This window comes from Mobula hypostoma, chromosome X1 (assembly GCF_963921235.1).
Source record: "Mobula hypostoma chromosome X1, sMobHyp1.1, whole genome shotgun sequence".
Lineage (NCBI taxonomy): Eukaryota > Metazoa > Chordata > Chondrichthyes > Myliobatiformes > Myliobatidae > Mobula > Mobula hypostoma.
Window position 1 is genome coordinate 715,682 of NC_086128.1, and position 22,121 is coordinate 737,802.

At 41.5% G+C, this 22,121-nt stretch overlaps 1 protein-coding gene across 1 annotated transcript in view; it reads left to right on the forward strand.

The window, feature by feature from the left end:
- Positions 1-7,638: 7,638 nt before the first annotated feature.
- Positions 7,639-22,121, forward strand: part of sumo1 (small ubiquitin like modifier 1) — a 76,708-nt gene continuing 62,225 nt past the window's right edge. The window contains exon 1 of the mRNA XM_063037993.1: positions 7,639-7,765. Within this exon, the coding sequence (XP_062894063.1) occupies positions 7,754-7,765 (12 nt within the window). The 5' untranslated portion in view covers positions 7,639-7,753. The remainder of the gene's footprint in view (positions 7,766-22,121) is intronic.

Consider the following 22,121-nt stretch of genomic DNA (forward strand, 5'->3'; position numbering starts at 1 on the left):
AGAGCCTGCTCGGGGAAAGGCTATCTTAGATTGGGTGTTGTGTAACAACCCAGATCTTATTAGGGAGCTTAACATAATGGAACTCTTAGGAGGCAGTGATCATAATATGGCTGAATTCATACTGCAGTTGGAGAGGGATCAACACAAGTCACATGTATCAGTATCGCAATGGAATAAAGGAAATTACAGGAGCATGACAGAGGAGCTTGCCCATGTGGATTGCAGGAGGATACTGGTGGGGATGACGACAGAACAGAGATGGTTGAAGTTTCTGCGAATAGTTCACAAGGCGCAGGATGGAGTTGTCCCACAGAAGAAGAAGTTCTCAAAGGGTAGAGCTAGGCAACCGTGGCTGTTAAGGGAAGTTAAGGGCTACATAAAAGCCAAGGAAAGGGCATACAGGTAGCAAAAGAAGGTGGAAAATTGGATAATTGGGAAACTTTTAAAATCCAACAAAAGGCAACTTAACAGCTGCAAGAAGGAAAGAGATGAAATATGACGGCAAACTAGCCTATAATATAAAGCAGGATACTAAAGGTTCTTTCTTCAGTTATAGAAAGAGATAAGAGGGAGGTAAGAGTTGATACTGGACCACTGCAAAGTGATGCTGTTGAAATGGCAGTTGATCTTAATAAGTGCTTTGCCTCATTCTTCACTGTGGAAGACACTAGCAGTATGCCAGAGGACTGTGAGTGCCATTGCTTTAACAAAGGAAAAAGTGCTTGGCAAACTTAAAGATCTTAAGATGGATAAGTCACCTGGACCAGATAGGCTACATCCCAGAGTCCTGAGAGAGGTTGCTGAAGAGATAATTGATGCATTGGTCATGATCTTTCAAGAATCACCTGATTCTGGCATGATCCCAGAGGTCTAGATAAGGTGGATGTGGAGAGAACGTTTCCTCTGTTGGGGATATCCAGAACTAGGGGACACAGCCTCAAAATTGAGGGGTGGCATTTTAGAACAGAAGTAATGAGAATTTTTTTTAGCCAAAGGGTGGTGAATCTGTGGAATGCTCTGCCACAGACTGCGGTGGAGGCCAAGCCTGTGGGTATATTCAAAGTGGAAGTTGATAGATTCCTGATTGGTCAGGGCATCAAAGAATATAGTGAGAAGGCAGATGTATGGGATTGAATGGGGTCTGGGGTCAGCCATGATGGAATGACAGAGTGGCTCAATGGGCTGAATGGCCTAATTCTGCTCCTATTTCTTGTGTTCTTATTTGTGGGATAAACCACAATTTGTTCCCACTTAGGCTATCATACGCTGCATTGAGGCTTAATCACACTCAGTTAGCCAAGATGGACAAGTCATGTCTTACCCGTGCTGAATGTTACTCTCCTGAAAGAGACATTCCAAGCTTCATCAGAGGACATTGACAGGTTAACAAAGAAAACAAGTTTGCAATACACAAAATATTGTAACATCGCACCAACTCATTGGAATCCCTGAACAATGATTGCTGGAAATGGAGAAAAAGCATCTGGGATGGCGTTGATGACCTTGAGTGCATTTGACAGGAGTACACACATGCCAAGCAAAACCCATGGAAGGAGTGCACCACCTCCCAAACTATTCACTTACTTGCCCTACTATTTTGCAGCTAGTCACTCTGGAACTGGATTTTTTTTCCATTGATGGCCAACTATGGTCCACAGAAACCCAAGGTTAAAACATGGTGCACAGTATTGCTAGGAATTTTGTGAATATTATAATAACAGTTTTCACAGACATCCATACTCAAATCAATCTAAGTGTTTCTATTCTTCTAGTTTCTCAAAGATATAACCAGGAGTTTGTATTTTTGATGGGAGCGGATTATGGACTGGTGTGAATCAACAAGTTGAGTCTCAATGTGGACAAGACTAAAAAGATAATTGTGGACTTCAGGAAGATGCTGGCTACCTACTTCCTACCACATATCAACGGCTCCTCCATGGAGCCAGAAGCATCAAATTTCCTGGAGTGCACATCACGGATGATCCCAAATAGTTCCTCAACACCACCAACAAAACACAGCTGCACCTCTACTTCCTGAGCAAAGCTCCCTCATCCCCATTCTACCATATTACCACTGAGAGTGTCCTGACCAGCTGTATCACCGTCTGGTATAGGAGTTGCAAGGTATCTGACCACAAAACCCTGGAATGGATTGTGAGGACTGCTGAAGAATCATTAGGGTCTTCCCCCCCCCATCTAGGACACACACTAGAAGTGCTGCCTTCACAAAGCCCTCAGCATTCTCACAGACCCCTCACATCTGTTCCACAGTCTCTTTGACCTCCTACCATTAGGTAGAAGGTACCACAGTATTGGAACAAGGACTGTTAGACTAGCTAACAGTTTCTTCTCCCAGGCTGTGCGACTTTTGAACACTTTGATACCACCCAGTACACATTATTGATGACAGCACCAATAGCAGTAATATTGTTGTATATTTAACTATATGTCATATATGCATCTTATGTCAACTCGTACATCTACAGATTATTTTTTATCGGTTAATATTACTGTGTTAATATTCTATTAGGTGCTGTATGGGATATATATGTTGTATTTTGCAGTTTGGTCCCAGAGGAACGTTGCTTCATTGAGCTGTATATACATTTGTATGGTGAATGACAATAAACTTCAACTTCCACCCAAAATGTTAACGCTTTCTCTTTTCAGATACAGCCTGACCTACTAAACATTTGCAATATTTTCCATTTCTTTTTTCATACAAAAAGGACATTATTTTTCCAAATTAAAATCCAGCATCACAAAATTATTCAGATATATTAATTTTGGCTATCTTGAACTCAACTGAGTAATTTAGAAAGTAACAGGCCAAAACTACTTCCTGTTTTGCTTAAGGTGAAACATAGCTCAGCATCATCAAAACTAAACTTGTCAGAACACCATAATTTTGGCAACTGTAATATTTCTATGCATGCAAGGCAGCAGTGTGGATGAGCTGGATAGCATGTCAAAACAGACATGGCTTTTCAAATTCAAGGAACGACTGAAAGGTCCCAAATTTTATCTACTACATAACTACGTCACAGCTCACCAATATACATTTCACCACACCCTCCAAAAGAACCACAGGCTAATAAATCCTAAATATACATCACTTTTAATATACTTAAAACACATAGCTTTAGAAAATAGTATTAGATAAAGGTTTTGTATAACTTTCAGAATCAGAATCAGGTTTATTATCACCGGCTTGTGACATGAATTTTGTTAACTTAGCAGCAGCAGTTCAATGCAATACATAATATAGCAGAGAGAGAAAAAATAATAATAAATAACATTTTAAAAATAATAAATAAACAGGTAAATCAATTATGTATATTGAATAGATTTTAAAAACGTGCAAAAACAGAAATACTGTATATTAAAAAAAGCGAGGTAGTGTCCAAAGCTTCAATGTCCATTTAGGAATCGGATGGCAGAGGGGAAGAAGCTGTTCCTGAATCACCGAGTGTGTGCCTTCAGGCTTCTGTACCTCCTACCTGATGGTAACAGTGAGAAAGGGGCATGTCCTGGGTGCTGGAGGTCCGTAATAATGGACGCTGCCTTTCTGAGACACCACTACCTAAAGATGTTCTTTGTAGGCTAGTACCCAAGATGGAGCTGACTAGATTTACAACCTTCTGCAGCTTCTTTCGGTCCTGTGCAGTAGCCCCTCCATACCAGACAGTGACGCAGCCTGTCAGAATGTTCTCCACAGTACAACTATAGAAGTTTTTGAGTGTACTTGCTGACATGCCAAATCTCTTCAAACTCCTAATAAAGTATAGTCACCGTCTCGCCTTCTTTATAACTACATCGATATGTTGGGACCAGGTTAGATCCTCAGAGATCTTGACACCCAGGAACTTGAAGCTGCTCACTCTCTCCACTTCTGATCCCTCTATGAGGATTGGTATGTGTTCCTTCGTCTTACTGTTCCTGAAGTCCACAATCAGCTCTTTTGTCTTACTGACGTTGAGTGCCAGGTTGTTGCTGTGACACTACTCCACTTCACTCCTGTACGCCCTCTCATCACCAACAATGGTTATATCGTCAGCAAATTTATAGATGGTATTTGAGCTATGCCTAGCCACACAGTCGTGGGTATAGAGAGAGTAGAGCAGTGGGCTAAGCACACACCCCTGAGGTGTGCCAGTGTTGATCGTCAGTGAGGAGGAGATGTTATCACCAATTGGCACAGATTGTGGTCTTCCGGTTATGAAATCGAAGATCCAATTGTAGAGGGAGGTACAGAGGCCCAGGTTCTGCAACTTCTCAATCAGGATTGTGGGAATGATGGTTTTAAATGCTGAGCTATAGTCGATGAAGAGCATCCTGACAAAGGTGTTCTAAAACCATGTGGATAGCCATTGAGGTTGCATCTGCCATTGACCTATTGTGGCGATAGGCAAATTGCAATGGGTCCAGGTCCTTGCTGAGGCAGGAGTTCAGTCTAGTGATAACCAGCCTCTTAAAGCATTTCATCACTGTAGGCACAAGGAATTCTGCAGATGCTGGAAATTCAAGCAACACACATCAAAGTTGCTGGTGAACGCAGCAGGTCAGGCAGCATCTCTAGGAAGAGGTACAGTCGACGTTTCGGGCCGAGACCCTTCGTCAGGACTAACTAGTGTGTTGCTTGTCATCACTGTAGATGTGAGTGCTATCGGATGATAGTCATTAAGGCAGCCCACATTATTCTTCTTAGACACTGGTATAATTGTTGCCTTTTTGAAGTAAGTGGGAACTTCCGGCTGTAGCAGTGAGAGGTTGAAAATGTCCTTGAATACTCCCGCTAGTTGGTTGGCACAGGTTTCACTGGACAACAAATTTTTTCCAGAGTGTTATTTCCTCAGAATTTTTTTTATTTATGATAGACTGCTTGAAGGTGAACACACATATAACTTTGACTTGTTCACGTAGGAATTTCAAGAAACAAGAAATTAACTTTTATTGAATATAATGTGTTTAATTGCATAACAGTACTGACGCTTTGCAATAGTTCGTCTAAGCTAAAAATGTTTTGTGGGTGATTTTCATTTGTACTCAGTGTCTGAGACTTCTTGCTTAAGTGTCCAACGATAATAATCAGCCTGCATCGATGGATTCCAGTTGCCCTCATACCATTTCTCCACGACCACAATATCCTGGTGAAATCTTTCACCATGTTCGTCACTGACAGTGGCAACATTTGCAAGGGAAGAAGTCTAAATGGGAATGCAGAAAATGAATCTTTAGTGACATGTTGCACTTCATGGCTTTGTATGCTTGAAGCATGTTGTCAACCAGCTGCACGTAGTTTGGTGTTCTGTAGTTGCCAAGAAAATTTCCAACAACATCCTTCCATGTGATTTTCTCCAACCCCACTAGAAGTTCTTCAAATTGCCTGTCATTGATGACCTGTCTGATTTGTGGATGCCTTTGATTTGTGAAAAATGCCTTCCTTAATCTTGGCATCACCTATTCTGGGAAACATGCATCTCAAATATCGAAATCCTTCACTGAAATTTATAGCCTTTCTAAAACCATGCAGCATCCACCCTGCTGTAGCATGCCCAAGCATGTCAGGACAAGATAGAACTTTTTTGAGCTTGCACTGGGGGCAACATTTTAATTGACTTGAATTATGAATTGAAATAACAAATACAGGCAATTTTTTTAAAAACGGTGCACGAGAGGGAAATTTAATGGCGATTTTCATGATCAGCAGCCCAAAGTACACAAGGTACACCCAAAAGTATTCAAAAAGCAAAATCTTTGTTGTCCAGTGTTTTCAGAGCTTTACCAGGTACTTCATCGGGACCTTTCACCTTGTGAGGGTTTACTCTCTTTAAAGACAGCCTAACATTGGCCTCTAAGACAGAGATCACAGGGTCATCAGATGCAGCAGATCTTCACAGCTGTAGTTATATTCTCCCTTTCAAAGCGGGCATAGAAGGTGTTGAGTTCATCTGGTAGTGAAACATCGCTGCCATTCATGCTGTTGGGTTTCGCTTTGTAGGAAGTAATGTCTTACAACCCCTGCCAGAATTGTCGTACATCTGATGTTGCCTCCAACCTTGTTCGAAATTGTCTTTTCGCCCTATTATACAATATCTTTTTCTCATAAAATCTGATTCAATTTAAGTCATTCTTCTTCACCTTCACAGATGTGTATTTGTTCAAAAGCTATAGCATATGTAAAATACAATTCAGTTCAATCAGTTCTGATACGAGACTGGTTTCCCCACTTAGTGGTTGTTTCCTGATCTGCTGCAATTTCCCCTCAAAGCTTCCCACACAAATTTTGATCGGCTGCCCCTTTCCCACTGTAAATATCTTTTCTATAGTTAGATATCCTACAAACCAAACTGGGGAATGGAATATGCTTTCTTCTATACCACAAAAAAGAAAAACAATGTCCTTTCCAAGTTGATACATGTACAGTATACCTATCCAGACCACATGACAAATTGGGAAGTTGTTGGAGTCAATTGTCAAGGATGAGGTTACAGAGTACCTGGAGGCATATGACAAGATAGGCAGAACTCAGCATAGATTCCTTAAAGGAAAATCCTGCCTGACAAACCTATTACAATTTTTTGAGGAAATTACAAGTAGGCTAGACAAGGGATGTTGCATATTTGGATTTTCAGAAGGCCTTTGACAAGGTGCCACACATGAGGCTGCTTAACAAGATAAGAGCCCATGGAATTACAGGAAAGTTACATACGTGGATAGGGCATTGGCTGATTGGCAGGAAACAGAGAGTGGGAATAAAGGGATCCTATTCTGGTTGGCTGCTGGTTACCAGTGGTATTCCACAGGGGTCCGTGTTGGGGCCGCTTCTTTTTACATTGTACATCAACAATTTGGATTATGGAATAGTTGGCTTTGTGGCTAAGTTTGCTGATGATACGAAGATAGGTGGAGGAGCTGGTAGTGCTGAGGAAACGGAGAGTCTGCAGAGAGACTTGGATAGATTGGAAGAATGGGCAAAGAAGTGGCAGAGGGTGGTGAATCTATGGAATTTGTTGCCACGGGCAGCAGTGGAGGCCAAGTCATTGGGTGTATTTAAGGCAGAGATTGATAGGTATCTGAGTAGCCAGGGCATCAAAGGTTATGGTGAGAAGGCGGGGGAGGGGGACTAAATGGGTGAATGGATCAGCTCATAAAATGGCAGAGCAGACTTGATGGGCCGAATGGCCGACTTCTCTGCTTTGTCTTATGGTCTTATGATAACTTAATGAAATGTGTAAAATCAAGATACTAGATGTTGGAACATGCAAAAAAAAAAATTGTGTTGTTAGTACTCAGTAGATCAGGCAGCATTGCACATCTGAAATACTTCTGGTACACAGATACTGTCTGTCCTCCGGAGTATTTTCTGTTTTCAATTAAGGGAGAAGCCTTTGATTAAACCGGAACAAGTCAGTACTTTCAGCCTTTCAAGCACATCCCTCAGTTCTTTGTGTGAAGTGATTTTTCCATTTTGTTGCATCTGATAATTGTAGGATGAAGAATGCACCGGAACTAATGACCCATGCTGCACCAGCCGCCGCGCTTTGATAAATACCATCAGCGTGTGGGGAGTCGGTATACTACAAGTTCCAGAGTGCTTTGAATTATTGCGTCATGCGTTGGCGTTTGTACTACGACGTGACGCACAGGACGTACTTTACTGTGCTTGGTTGTGCGCAAAAGTGGCCGGTGAGGAGTGTTGATATTTACAGGAGGTCGGATTCCTGCTTCGGTTGATCTGCTCAGCATTGAGATGTCCGATCAGGTGGGGATTTACTGTATTTTTAAACAAACATTGGATTCACTAGTCGTTGAGTGAAAGCTTGGCACCGGTGTGCATCCAAACACTCGGTTCAAATGGAGGCGGAAGGGAAGGAAGCCGAACGAGGGCTTGAGCGCGCATCGGGAAGCGCCCTGTCTGATTTAAATGTTAGATACGATGTGAATTTTATTTTAAAAGTGTACATTTAAGTGGTTTGGTAATGATTTAAAGATTATGAAGTGTAGTAATAGGAGACGGAGTTGAATCGCAATTCCATTTTGCTCCATGTTATTTGCCATCCAAGTATGTTGTTATTGAAATCTTTGATGGAGTTTTGTTTTTCGAACACAATATAGGATATTAATGAATCGCACAGTCTGATCCACGTAATCGAGTGTACACATATCATGTCCTTGAGGATAAACCAAAAAATGACGATTTTTGATAAAAGTTATTATGTTATTTCCATATTATGGTTTTCAAAATGAGATCAACCGGTATTCAATTTTGAAATTTATCAAAATTATATTGCAAGTTTGAATATGTTTCAGAGAATTATTGAAAGTGTGAAGTTTCAGTGTTCAGGAGTATGTACTCATAAGTACATTAACCACTGGAATGTGATTGTATTTTTGATTTAAAAATTCCACCAGTATATTCTGCCATCTTTATTAACTAATTGTGGTTTACTTGTCAACACGAATGGCTTTGCCACCAATAGTATTTAGACAGCTGTAATTTTACATTTTTTTTAGTTGTTAAGACCACAAGACGTAGGAGCAGAATTAGGCCATCTGGTCCATCGAGTCTGCTCTGTCATTCAATTATGGATGATCCTTTTTTCCATTTCCTCCTCAACCCCAGTTCTCGGCCTTCTCCCCGTAACCTTTGATGCCATGTCCAATCAAGAACCTATCAATCTCTGCCTTAAATATACCCAACAACCTGGCCTCCAAAGCTGCATGTGGCAACAAATTCCACAAACTCGCCACCCTTTGGCTAAAGAAATTTCTCCACATCTCTGTTTTGAAAGGGCACCCCTCTAGCTTGAGACTGTGCCCTCTTGTTAAAATACTTGAATCTACAGAGAGCAAGCACTGGATGTGATTGGCATAAATCAAAAATAAAATAATCTAAAACCTGAAATGAAATTTGAAAATGTTCGCAGTTCATAACAGGTCAAGCAGAATCTGCAGAGATGTAACAATTTTTTTTAGATTATGAGGACACGCAGTCCTCGTTTATTGTCATTTAGTAATGCCTGCATTAAGAAGTGATACATTGTTCCTCCAGTGTGATAGCACAGAAACACAGGACAGACCAACACTGAAAAACTGACAAAAACCACATAATTATAACATATAGTTACAACAGTGCAAACAATACCATAATTTGATAAAGAGCAGACCATGGGTACGGTAAAAGTCTCAAAGTCTCTCGAAAGTCCCATCATCTCACGCAGACGGGAGAAGGAAGAAAACTCTTCCTGCATGAGCTTCCAGCACCGCAAACTTGCCGATGCAGCATCCTGGAAGCACCCCGACCATAGTCTGACTCTGAGTCTGACCGAAAACTTTGAGTCTCCGACACTGAGCACCATCTCTGCCGAGCGCTTCGACCCCAGACCCGGCCGCCAGCAACAGGCAAAGCCGAGGATTTGGGGCCTTTGCCTCTGGAGATTCTCGATGGCACAGTAGCAGCGGTAGTGAGCCGGGCATTTCAGAAGTTTCTCCAGATGTTCCTCTGTGCTTCTCGCGTCTGTCTCCATCAAATCAGAATTGTGCACGGCATCCTACTTACAAATACGATATAATTCACTGGAGAAGCCGTGTCACACCGCCATCTTCTTCTCCCTCCAATTCATTCAGAATTGTGGAAAAGTTAGAGAATTTTTAAGATGCAAAGAAAAGAGATTGAGAGAACATAGGTTTGTGGTGGGTCAAATGCAGGAGAGGGCAAAAAGCATGGAATCATAGGCTGAAAAAGGATAACAATGCAATGGAATAAAGATTGGTTCAGAGCGCTCAGTGCCTGTAGAAGAATTACAGTGGACAACAAAGATTTTGCTTTTTGAATACTTTTGGGTGTACCTTGTGTACTTTGGGCTGCTGATCATGAAAATCGCCATTAAATTTCCCTCTCGTGCACCGTTTTTAAAAAAATTGCCTGTATTTGTTATTTCAATTCATAATTCAAGTCAATTAAAATGTTGCCCCCAGTGCAAGCTCAAAAAAGTTCTATCTTGTCCTGACATGCTTGGGCATGCTACAGCAGGGTGGATGCTGCATGGTTTTAGAAAGGCTATAAATTTCAGTGAAGGATTTCGATATTTGAGATGCATGTTTCCCAGAATAGGTGATGCCAAGATTAAGGAAGGCATTTTTCACAAATCAAAGGCATCCACAAATCAAACAGGTCATCAATGACAGGCAATTTGAAGAACTTCTAGTGGGGTTGGAGAAAATCACATGGAAGGATGTTGTTGGAAATTTTCTTGGCAACTACAGAACACCAAACTACGTGCAGCTGGTTGACAACATGCTTCAAGCATACAAAGCCATGAAGTGCAACATGTCACTAAAGATTCATTTTCTGCATTCCCATTTAGACTTCTTCCCTTGCAAATGTTGCCACTGTCAGTGACGAACATGGTGAAAGATTTCACCAGGACATTTGCGGTCATGGAGAAATGGTATCAGGGCAACTGGAATCCATCGATGCAGGCTGATTATTGTTGGACACTTGAGCAAGAAGCCTCAGACACTGAGTACAAATGAAAATCACCCACAAAACATTTTTAGCTTAGTTGAACTATTGCAGAGCGTCAGTACTGTTATGCAATTAAACACATTATATTCAATAAAAGTTAATTTCTTGTTTCTCGAAATTCCTACGTGATACAAGTAGTTGAAATTATATTTGTGTTCACCTTCAAGCAGTCTATCATAAATAAAAAAAAATTCTGAGGAAGCAAGACTTTCGAAAAAATTTGTTGTCCAGTGTTATCTAAAATAGGTTTTCTCTTTGTTGCCTTCAGAAACTTTTATTATGCTTGGTTGAAAGGTGAAGTGCTGTTCCCCAAGTTGACGTGAAGCTCCTTTGCAAGAATGTAGGAGTTTAAAAACCAGGAAGTTTGGGTGAAGTTGAACAACAAATTAAAATGCCAAACAAGTGAAAATCTGCAGATGCTGGAAATCCAGGGAACGCACACAAAATGCTGGAGGAACTCAGCAGGCCAGGCAGCATCTATGGAAAAGAGTACAGTCGGTGTTTTGGGCCAAGACCCTTAAAATGCCAGAGGACTGGAATCATAAGTGTGGACTGAATAGAGGTGCTTTGCAAAGCAGTAATTTAATCTGTGTGATTTAACATATAAGCATGAATATAATATGTCAAGTTGGAGAAAGTATGTGCAAGTTGTTTAACCTGGAGACAGTGTTTGGGTTCTGGACAGTGGGAAGACGAGATTAAAAAGTAGGTGCTACATTCCTTGGAGTAGGATGGAAATGTGCCATAGGAAGAGAATAATTGGTGATAATGGAAGAGTGAACCAGTATGTCCTAGACTCATAGACTGTTTGAAATTCAGAAGAAGAGGCTAAGGGAGGATGTTGGAATTGGAGTATGATCTGTTGATGATGGTGGGGTGGAATGTGAGCGCAAGAGAAATGTTGTGGTTCTGCAGAATGAGACAGGAAAGGTGCAAGTAGAAGTTGAAAGAATGAAATATGGATATGATCCAGAGCAACATAAATTAGTTTAAGTTTAGCGTCATTCAATGTGTATATAGTTAGAATGAAGTTAGAAGATGTATTAGGCATATTGGTATGAGATGATGTGATAAAGGTTGAAAAACAGGAAGTATGGAAAAGTGTATTTGTGTGATATAGAGCGGGAGGAATTGAAAGTTGTGCTATCTTGGAAGCATCTTGCCAGATGGCTCCATTATAACTTTCAGGAACGTCCTATCAGTAGGACAGAGCCACCAGCGATAGCAGTAAAGTGGAATATAGATGGGAGGGAGTAGCCTGAGACTCCTCATCATTGATTGCAGACCTGATGAAGTCTCAAGCATCAGGTCAGACCTGGTTCTCCCTTGGTTGACGAATCCAACATCCTCCATATTGAGCAACATTTAGAATGTACTTTAGGTGGGAACTTCAATGTCTATCACCAGAAATGGCTCATAATACCATCATTGACTGCCCTGATTGAGTTTTGAAAGACATACTGTAGCTGCCAGACTAAGTCTGCAGCGTTTGCTTATTTGACCTCTCCTTAGCTGTTATACTGTAGCAGATAGGTCTGTTCTTTACAGCATTGGTAGTAGTGACTACTGCACAGTCCTTGTGTATATCTTCACACAGTCGACAGTTATCAGCTTCTTTAGCACAGCAATTGTGATGATGCATGGGATAGACTCAGAACAGATCTTGCAGCCCAAAACTGGATATCCTTGAAGGGTCATGGGCCATCAGTAGCAGCAGCATAAAATATACACCAACAGCATCTCATTACAACAATGGCTAAAGTTGCCTAGGTTCACTCAAGGTAAATCAAGTTCTATATTAGCTAGTGCCTAAGCAGTCTACTCTTAAACATTATCAAAGTGGTATAAGATCATAAGACACGAGCAGAATTAGGCCGTTTGGCCCATCGAGTCTGTTCTGCCATTCAATCATGGCTGATCCTTTTTTTCTATCTCCTCCTCAACCCCAAGTTCCCAGTCTTCTCCCCGTAACCTTTGATGCCATGTTCAATCAAGAACCTATCAGTCTCTGCCTTAAATACACCCAATGACCTGGTCTCCACAGCTGTATGTGGCAACAAATTCACCACCCTTTGGCTGAAGAAATTTCTCCGCATCTATCCTGAGGCTGTGCCCTCTTGTCCTAGACTCTCCCACCATGGGAAGCATCCTTTCCACATCTACCCTGTCTAGGCCTTTCAACATTCAGAAGGTTTCAATGCGATCTCCCCACTTCCTTCTGAATTCCAGCGAGTACAGACCCAGAGCCATCAAACGTTCCTCGTATGATAACCTTCTCATTCCCAGAATCATCCTTCTGAACCTCCTCTGAGCCCCCTCCAATGTCAGCACATCTTTTCTAAGACGGGGGGCTCAAAACTGTTCACAGTACTCAAGGTGAGGCCTCACCAGTGTCTTATCATCACATCCCAGCTCTTGCATTCTAGACCTCTTGAAATGAGTACTAACATGGCATTTGCCTTCCTCACTACCGACGCTGCCTGGACATTAACCTTTAGGGTGTTCTGCACAAAGACTCCCAGGTCACTCTGCAGCTCAGATTTTTGGATTTTCTCCCCATTTCTCAATGGTACTATCGCTTAACTTTCAATAACCAGCTCATAGATGCTCAGTTTGGATTGCACTAGGACCATTAGGCTTAAAATCTCATCTAAGTTTTGTTTTTAAGCAGGGGTTGAAAAGTTGAGAGGTGAGGTGAAAGTGATTGCACTTGTTATCAAGATGGTATTTGACCAAGTATGTTATTAAGGAGCCCTGATAGTCATTGGATATCAAAGATTTTAATGGCTGAACTCATACATTGCACAAATGAAGATGATTGTAGTTTGGTATTGTGACAGGAATGTGTCGGGCCGGTATGTTGAGCTGATTGAGATGAACTTTCCTTCCATTGCTGACTCTGCATTGTTTAATTCCATTCATGACTTCATGGTGCAGACAATATCTGAGTGGCAAGTAATATTTGTAGCACAGAAAGTACCAGACAATCAGTATCTTTAATATGACAAAAGTTAGTGGGAAGTTGGATAATTGGGAAACTTTTAAAATTCAACCAAAGGCAACTAAAAAATCTGTAAGAAGGGAAAAGATGAAATATGAGGGAAAACTAGCCAATAATATAAAGCAGGATGCTCAAAGTGTTTTCAGTTATATGAAGAGTAAAAGAAAAATGAGAATTGATATTGGACCACTGGAAAATGATGCTGGTGAGGTAGTAATGGGGGACAAAGAAATGGCAGATGTACTTAATGGGTACTTTGCATCTGTTTTTCACTGTGGAAACATTAGCAGTGTGCCAGAGGTCTGTGAGTGTCAGGGAGCAGAGTGAGTGCCATTGCTATTGCAAAGGAAAAAGTGCTAGGCAAACTTAAAGGTGAAGACATAACATTTAATATCCTGCTTTATATTATTGCCTAGTTTGCCCTCATATTTCATCGTTTCCCTTCTTATAGCTTTTTTAGATGCCTTTTGTTGGATTTTAAAAGCTTTCCAATCATCCAACTTCCCACTCACTTAAGCCCTTTCCTTGGCTGTTATGCAGTCCTTAACTTCCTTTGTCAGCCCCTGCCACTGGAGAACTTCTTCCTCTGTGGGACATATCTATCCTGCACCTTGTGAACTATTCCCAGAAACTTCAACCATCTCTGTTCTGTCGTCATCCCTGTCAGTATCCTCCTGCAATCCGCCTGGGCAAGCTCCTCTCTCACGCTTCTGTAGTTCCCCCTTTATTCCATTGCAATACTGATACATGTGACTTGTGTTGATCCCTCTCCAATTGTAGTATGATTCAATCATATTATGATCACTGCCTCCTACGGGTTCCTTTATGTTAAGCTCCCAAATAAAATCTGAGTTACAACACAACACACAATCTAAGATAGCCTTTCCCTGAGTAGGCTTAAGCACAAGCTGCTCTAAAAAGCCATCTCGTAGGCATTCAAATTCCCTCTCTTGCGATCTGACATCAACCTGATTTTCCCTATCCCCTTGCATATTGAAGTCCCCCGTTACAATTGTGACATTACCCTTGTATGCCTTTTCCAGCTCCCTTTGCAATTTCAGCCCCACATCTTGGCTACTATTTGGAGGCCTATATATGATTCCATAATGTTTTTTTACCCTTGCAATTTCTTAACTCCACCCACAAAGATTTAACATTCTCTGACCCCACGTGACCTCTTTCTAAAGATGTAATTCTGTTGCCAACAGAACCACGCCACCACCACCTGTGCCTTCCTGCCTGTCCTTTCGATACAAAATATATCCTTTGATTTTAAGCTCCCAACTCTGACCTTCTTTCATCCACGGTTCAGTGATGCCCACAATGTCATACCGATCAATCTCTAATTACGCCACGAGTTCATCCACCTTATTCCAAGTGCTATGCGCATTTAGGTGCAGCACCTTCAGTCCTGCATTCTTCGCCTTTTTAAAAAAAGGATGAACACTCTTGGGTGAACATTCCTTTTAAAAAGAAAAGTTTGCCATTCCTGGTTATACTATTTTTCTCTAATTATTGCTGATGGGGAAGATAACACCATCAGTAATCCATTAGATAAACTGAAAAGCATGAGCAATAAATGCATGATATCAAGGAAGTTTCATACACTATCTCATAGAAACATAGAAACATAGAAAATAGGTGCAGGAGTAGGCCATTCGGCCCTTCGAGCCTGCACCGCCATTTATTATGATCATGGCTGATCATCCAACTCAGAACCCAGCCTTCCCTCCATACCCCCTGACCCCTGTAGCCACAAGGGCCATATCTAACTTCCTTTTAAACATAGCTAATGAACTGGCCTCAACAGTTTGCTGTGGCAGAGAATTCCACAGATTCACCACTCTCTGTGTGAAGAAGTTTTTCCTAACCTCGGTCCTAAAAGGCTTCCCCTCTATCCTCAAACTGTGACCCCTCGTTCTAGACCTCCCCAACATCGGGAACAATCTTCCCGCATCTAGCCTGTCCAATCCCTTTAGGATCTTATACGTTTCAATCAGATCCCCCCTCAATCTTCTAAATTCCAACGAGTACAAGCCCAGTTCATCCAGTCTTTCTTCATATGAAAGACCTGCCATCCCAGGAATCAATCTGGTGAACCTTCTTTGTACTCCCTCTATGGCAAAGATGTCTTTCCTCAGATTAGGGGACCAAAACTGCACACAATACTCCAGGTGTGGTCTCACCAAGGCCTTGTACAACTGCAGTAGTACCTCCCTGCTCCTGTACTCGAATCCTCTCGCTATAAATGCCAGCATACCGTTCGCCTTTTTCACTGCCTGCTGTACCTGCATGCCCACTTTCAATGACTGGTGTATAATGACACCCAGGTCTCGTTGCACCTCCCCTTTTCCTAATCGGCCACCATTCAGATAATAATCTGTTTTCCTATTTTTGCCACCAAAGTGGATAACTTCACATTTATCCACATTAAATTGCATCTGCCATGAGTTTGCCCACTCACCCAACCTATCCAAGTCACCCTGCATCCTCTTAGCATCCTCCTCACTGCTAACACTGCCACCCAGCTTCGTGTCATCCGCAAACTTGGAGATGCTGCATTTAATTCCCTCATCCAAGTCATTAATATATATTGTAAACAACTGGGGTCCCAGCACTGAGGCTTGCGGTACCCCACTAGTCACCGCCTGCCATTCTGAAAAGGTCCCGTTTATTCCCACTCTTTGCTTCCTGTCTGCTAACCAATTCTCCACCCACACCAATACCTTACCCCCAATACCGTGTGCTTTAAGTTTGCACACTAATCTCCTATGTGGGACCTTGTCAAAAGCCTTTTGAAAATCAAAATATACCACATCCACTGGTTCTCCCCTATCCACTCTACTAGTTACATCCTCAAAAAATTCTATGAGATTCGTCAGACATGATTTTCCTTTCACAAATCCATGCTGACTTTGTCCGATCATTTCACCGCTTTCCAAATGTGCTGTTATCACATCCTTGATAACTGACTCCAGCAGTTTCCCCACCACCGACGTTAGGCTAACCGGCCTATAATTCCCCGGTTTCTCTCTCCCTCCTTTTTTAAAAAGTGGGGTTACATTAGCCACCCTCCAATCCTCAGGAACTAGTCCAGAATCTAACGAGTTTTGAAAAATTATCTCATGGTTGGGTAGACTAAATTCAGGTAACTGTACAGTACCAAGATCGTTGAATGTCCTACTCTGGAAACTTTTTGGAGAGACATTTTTAATATTATCTCCAAGGTATTGAATATAGATATCTCTCCTCACCCTATTACTGCTATCTTTGGACTACCTAAAATTTCCACTAACCTTTCCCCTTCAGCCCATAGAATGATTGCATTTCTTACTTTAATGGCGAAAAGATGTATCTTACAACATTAGAAAGAGCTTAATGCTCCAACTACCTTTTTTTGGTTTTCTCAGACGATATTATGCTTGAATTTGGAGAAAATTAGAAGCAATCTTTATGATTCCTCACTTAAATTTGAACAGATCTGGAGATTTTTTATTCAATATTTTCATTTAATGTAATTTTTTTCTCCTCTTTTTTTGCTCCATATTTATATACCCTTCTTGTTTTTTTTACTGTTTTTAATGGAGGTCGGGATTGAGGACGTGATTTTAAGTTTTTTAACTTTGCTTGGTTCCAAGTTAGCCCATTGCTTTGCTTTGCTTTTAGTTGGTTACACGGTGGTTTTTTTTTGGGGGTTTTTTTCCCTTTTCTCCATTGATATATATATATATATAAAAATTAGTATACTATTATGTTACCTTAGTATATTATGTTTAAATTACATTGTTTGTATTTTTTTTGTATTAATATCTCCTGTAATTTTATTATATTCTAACAGTGTATTAGTGCCTTTATGGCTTACCTTTTTGTATACTTATTCAATAAAAAGATTTAAAAAGAAAAAGAAAGATCGTTGAATGTACCTCAGCCTCCTTTCCTTCATTTTCCCCTATAATACCATGCTCTTCCTCTACCCCCTCCCAATCTGAATATAGATTTATTATATTTCATGGATTAATAGAGAATATAATAGGAGATATTTAGCCTTTATCTTTGACAAAAAAGAGCTACCCAGGTTATTTCCAACATTCAGCACTTGCTCTGTAGCCCTGCAGGTCACATACGAGTACTTTTTAAATAAAATAACTGTTTCTGGTACTGCACGCAGGTCTGGTAACCTATCTACATTCAAAGTTGCTCAACATCTACCCTCCGTGTGGGAGAGAAAAAGGCTCACTATTACCTCCTATCCTTAAAAACATATACTTGTTAATTAGACATAATAAAGGTACCTTGGAATTCAAGTCCATTATTACACAAGAGTTTGTTGCAAGTAGATATGGTAGTGATGGAGGTATATTACATGCTTGTTTTCATAGTCTAGGGTGATGAATATTCGTTGGGGTGTTGCAACTTAACAAAGCACTGCTTACTGCATTGGAGTATTGCGCACCACCACACTGCAGGAAGGATGTGGTTTTGCTGGAGAAAATGCAGAGGAGATTCAATAGAATGTTGTCTGGATTGTAGGACTTTAGATTAGTTATGGGGAGAGATTGGTTGGGTTAGTTTTGTTTTCCCTGAAGCAAAGAAGGCTGCAGGGTGACCTGATTAAAAACATTTAACATTTTAAAAAAGCCATAAATAGGGTAATTTGTCAGAATTTATTCTCTCAAGGTGGAGGTAACAAAATCAATAGGACATAGTTTTAAATACAGTCATCTTGTATGGGCAAATGAGGTTAGTGTCGATAGACATAGAGAAAGGTGGCAATAGATGAGGTGAGCTGAAAAGCCTGTTTTAGTCTTGTATAACTCTATGACTCTACGATCCTAGAACAGTAGGGATGACAGGCAGGATAGTGAAATGCTTCTCTTAACGAGATGTGGGAAGGCAGTGAAACCTCCAGTGTCCCTGGTCAGTACAACTACGAGAAGTGCATCCAGGTGCAGTTTCTAATAACCTGCATTAAGGAGTTGGAGCTGGAAATGGATGAACTCTGGATCATTCGAGAGGCTGAGGGGGTGCTAGATAGGACATATAGAGAGGTAGTTACACCTGAGGTGCTGGACACAGGAAACTGGATGACAGTCAGGAAAAGGAAAGGGGTTAAGGAGCCGGTGAAGAGTACTTCTGTGGCCATCCCCCTCAATAACTGGGGGTGGGGGGGTGGGGGGGGGTGAAAGGACCTAACAGAGGAAAGTCACAGTGGCACAGAGTCTGGCTCTGTAACTCAGTAGGGAAGTGGGACGGGGGAAGAAGAGGCACACTGTGGTGACAGGGGATTCGTTAGTTAGGGGAATGGACAGAAGGTTCTGTGGGCAAGAATGAGATTTCCAGATGGTCTGTTGCCTCCCGGGTGTCAGGATCTGGGACATTTTGGATCAAGCCTTCAGCGTTCTTGGGTGGGAGGGTGAACAGCCAGAGGTCGTGGTCCATGTAGGTACAAATGACGTGGGCAGGATGAGTGACAAGCTTCTGCATTGGGAGTTCAGGGAGTTAGGTGCTAGGTTAAAAGGGCTGGACCTCCAGGTTATGATCTCAGGATTGCTACCCATGCCACGTGCTAGTGAGGTCAGAACTAGGAAGATTATACAGTTTAATACATGGCTAAGGATCTGGTGTAGGAGGGAGAGAAAAAGATTTTTGTATCATTGGTCTCTCTTCCAGGGAAGGTGGGACCTGTACAGAAGGGATGGTTTGTAGCTGAACTGGAGGGGCTTGGTAGAATGGGCAAAGAATTGGCAGATGGGATATGGTGTTGGGAAGTCTATGGTCATGCACTTTGGTAGAAGGAGTAAAGGTGTACGCAATTTTCTAATTGGGGATTAAATTCAAAAATCTACAAAAAAATACAAAAGGGTGTGGAAGTCCTTGTGCTGATTTCCCTGAATGTTTCCCTTGCATGTTGAGAACTTCTTCCTCTGTGGGACATATCTATCCTGCGCCTTGTGAACTATTCCCAGAAACTTCAGCCATCTCTGCTCTATTGTCATCCCTGCCAGTATCCTCCTGCAATCCACCTGGTCAAGCTCCTCTCTCATGCCTCTGTAATTCCCTTTATTCCATTGCGATATTGATACAGCTGACTTGTGCTGATCCCTCTCCAATTGTAGTATGATTCGATCATATTATGATAACTGCCTTCTTCGGGTTCCTTTACGTTAAGCTCCCAAATAAAATCTGAGTTATAACACAACACAATCTAAGATAGCCTTTCCCTGAGTAGGCTTAAGCACAAGCTGCTCTAAAAAGCCATCTCGTAGGCATTCAACAAATTCCTTCTCTTGCGATTTGACACCAACCTGATTTTCCCTACCCTTTGCATATTGAAGTCCCCCGTTACAATTGTGACATTATCCTTATATGCCTTTTCCAGCTCCCTTTGCAATCTCAGCCCCACATCTTGGCTACTAGTTGGAGGCCTATATATGATTCCATAATGTTTTTTTACCCTTGCAATTTCTTAACTCCACCCACAAAGATTCAACATTCTCTGACCCTACGTGACCTCTTTCTAAAGATGTAATTCTGTTGCCAACAGAACCACGCCACCACCACCTGTGCCTTCCTGCCTGTCCTTTCGATACAAAATATATCCTTTGATTTTAAGCTCCCAACTCTGACCTTCTTTCATCCACGGTTCAGTGATGCCCACAATGTCATACCGATCAATCTCTAATTACGCCACGAGTTCATCCACCTTATTCCAAGTGCTATGCGCATTTAGATACAGCACCTTCAGTCCTGCATTCTTCGCCTTTTTAAAAAAAAAAGATGAGTAGAGTTAAAAGGTGGGGGAGGGGAGGGAGAAACACAAGGTGGTAGGTGAAATCAGGAGTGGGAGGGATGAAATAAAGAGCTGGAAAGTTGACTGGTGAAGGAGATACAGGGCTGGAGAAGAGGGAACCTAATAAGAGAGGACAGAAGGCCATGGAAGAAAGACAATTGGGCTGGAGCACCAGAGGGAGGCGATAGGTGAAGGAGGGGAAGAGCGTTCCCGGACGTTAGAGAAGTCAATGTTCATGCCATCAGGTTGGAGGCTACCCAGATGGAATATAAGGTGTTGTTCCTCCAACCTGAGTGTGGCTTCACCTTTGCAGTAGATGAAGTTATGGATAAGCATTTGCAGATTTTCTCTTGTTTGTGATTGGATTGGCATAAAAAAGTTGCTTTTCCAGAGTTCAGTCTTAGTCTAATTGTGTAGGTTATTAATTTTTACAAGAGCAACATGAGTAGGCCAGTCAGCCACTTTAACTCATGTTATGACATAACTAATTGCATCATATTTTGTATTCCATTGTTCTCAATCCTTCTCAATGAAATAGTTTTTTTCCTGTCCATCCTATCAAATTTGCTTAATGTTAGAGTTTTTCACTTAGGTTATTCTTCTACAGTAAAGTCAAGTTTATTTATCATTTCCTCATAACTTAATCCTAAAATTTATCATGGGGAACAGTTACTTCCTAAACTGCAGTGCTCAAAACTGTCCACAGGGCTCTTGAGTGAAGGCTGACCAAGGTTTTCTGCAACTGGAGCAAATTTCTCATTTTTAATTTAGCTTCCTTGAGGTAAAGATTAATACAAGTTTCCCCCGCCATCTGAAGGTAGAGCGTTCCAATGAAACGGTTTGTAAGCCGAAATGTCGTAAAGTGAAGAAGCAGTTACCATTTATTTATATGGGAAAAATTTGTGAGCGTTTCCAGACCCAAAAAATAACCTACCAAATCATGCCAAATAACACATAAAACCTAAAGTAACAGTAACATATAGTAAAAGCAGGAATGATATGATAAACACATAGCCTATAGAAAGTAGAAATACTTTTTGCAATCATTGAAGTACTGTCTAGTGCAGCGAAAATCTCACGCAAGCGCTCTCGGCAGAAGCACTCTCTCCAGTAACCTTTAAGCTATGAAGCTGCCAAATCGTACCAAATAACAAATCATATTAAATAACACAAAAATACACAGCCCATATAAAGTAGAAATACTTCTTGCAATCATTGAAGCACAGTCTAGCGCAGTGAAAATCTCACGCATGCGCTCTCGGCGGAAGCACTGTGGGTGCAGGCGCTGTTGGCGGAAGCACTCTCTCCAGTAACCTTTAAGCTATAAGGCTGACAAATCATACCAAATAACACAAAAATACACAGCCCATATAAAGTAGAAATAATGTATGTACAGTGTAGTTTCACTTACGGGAATCTGGATGGTGTGTGAGGCTGAGTCGTCGGAAATTGGGGTGGTGGGAGGTAGAGGAGACTGGGGTGTCATCTCATTGTAGCCTATTTCCAATAGGGCAGCCAGGTCCTCTTCTTCCATGTCTGCCTGCCTCGATGTCGAAGGTCGAGGTTCGTCGCCTGCTGTGGCTGATGTGCAAGGCTTGAAAAACGACAGTATACTTGACTGCTGAGCCTTGCGCATTTTTAGATCATACAGTTCTTTGTAAGCACTCAAAATATCCTGCAAACCTGCCCTAAACCTACGTGCCCTTTCAAAATTAAAGTCAGACTTTTCTGCAATCATTGCAGCGCTGTCAATCGCAGCGAAAATCTCACACAACTGCTTCACGTCAGTCCCTGGACGA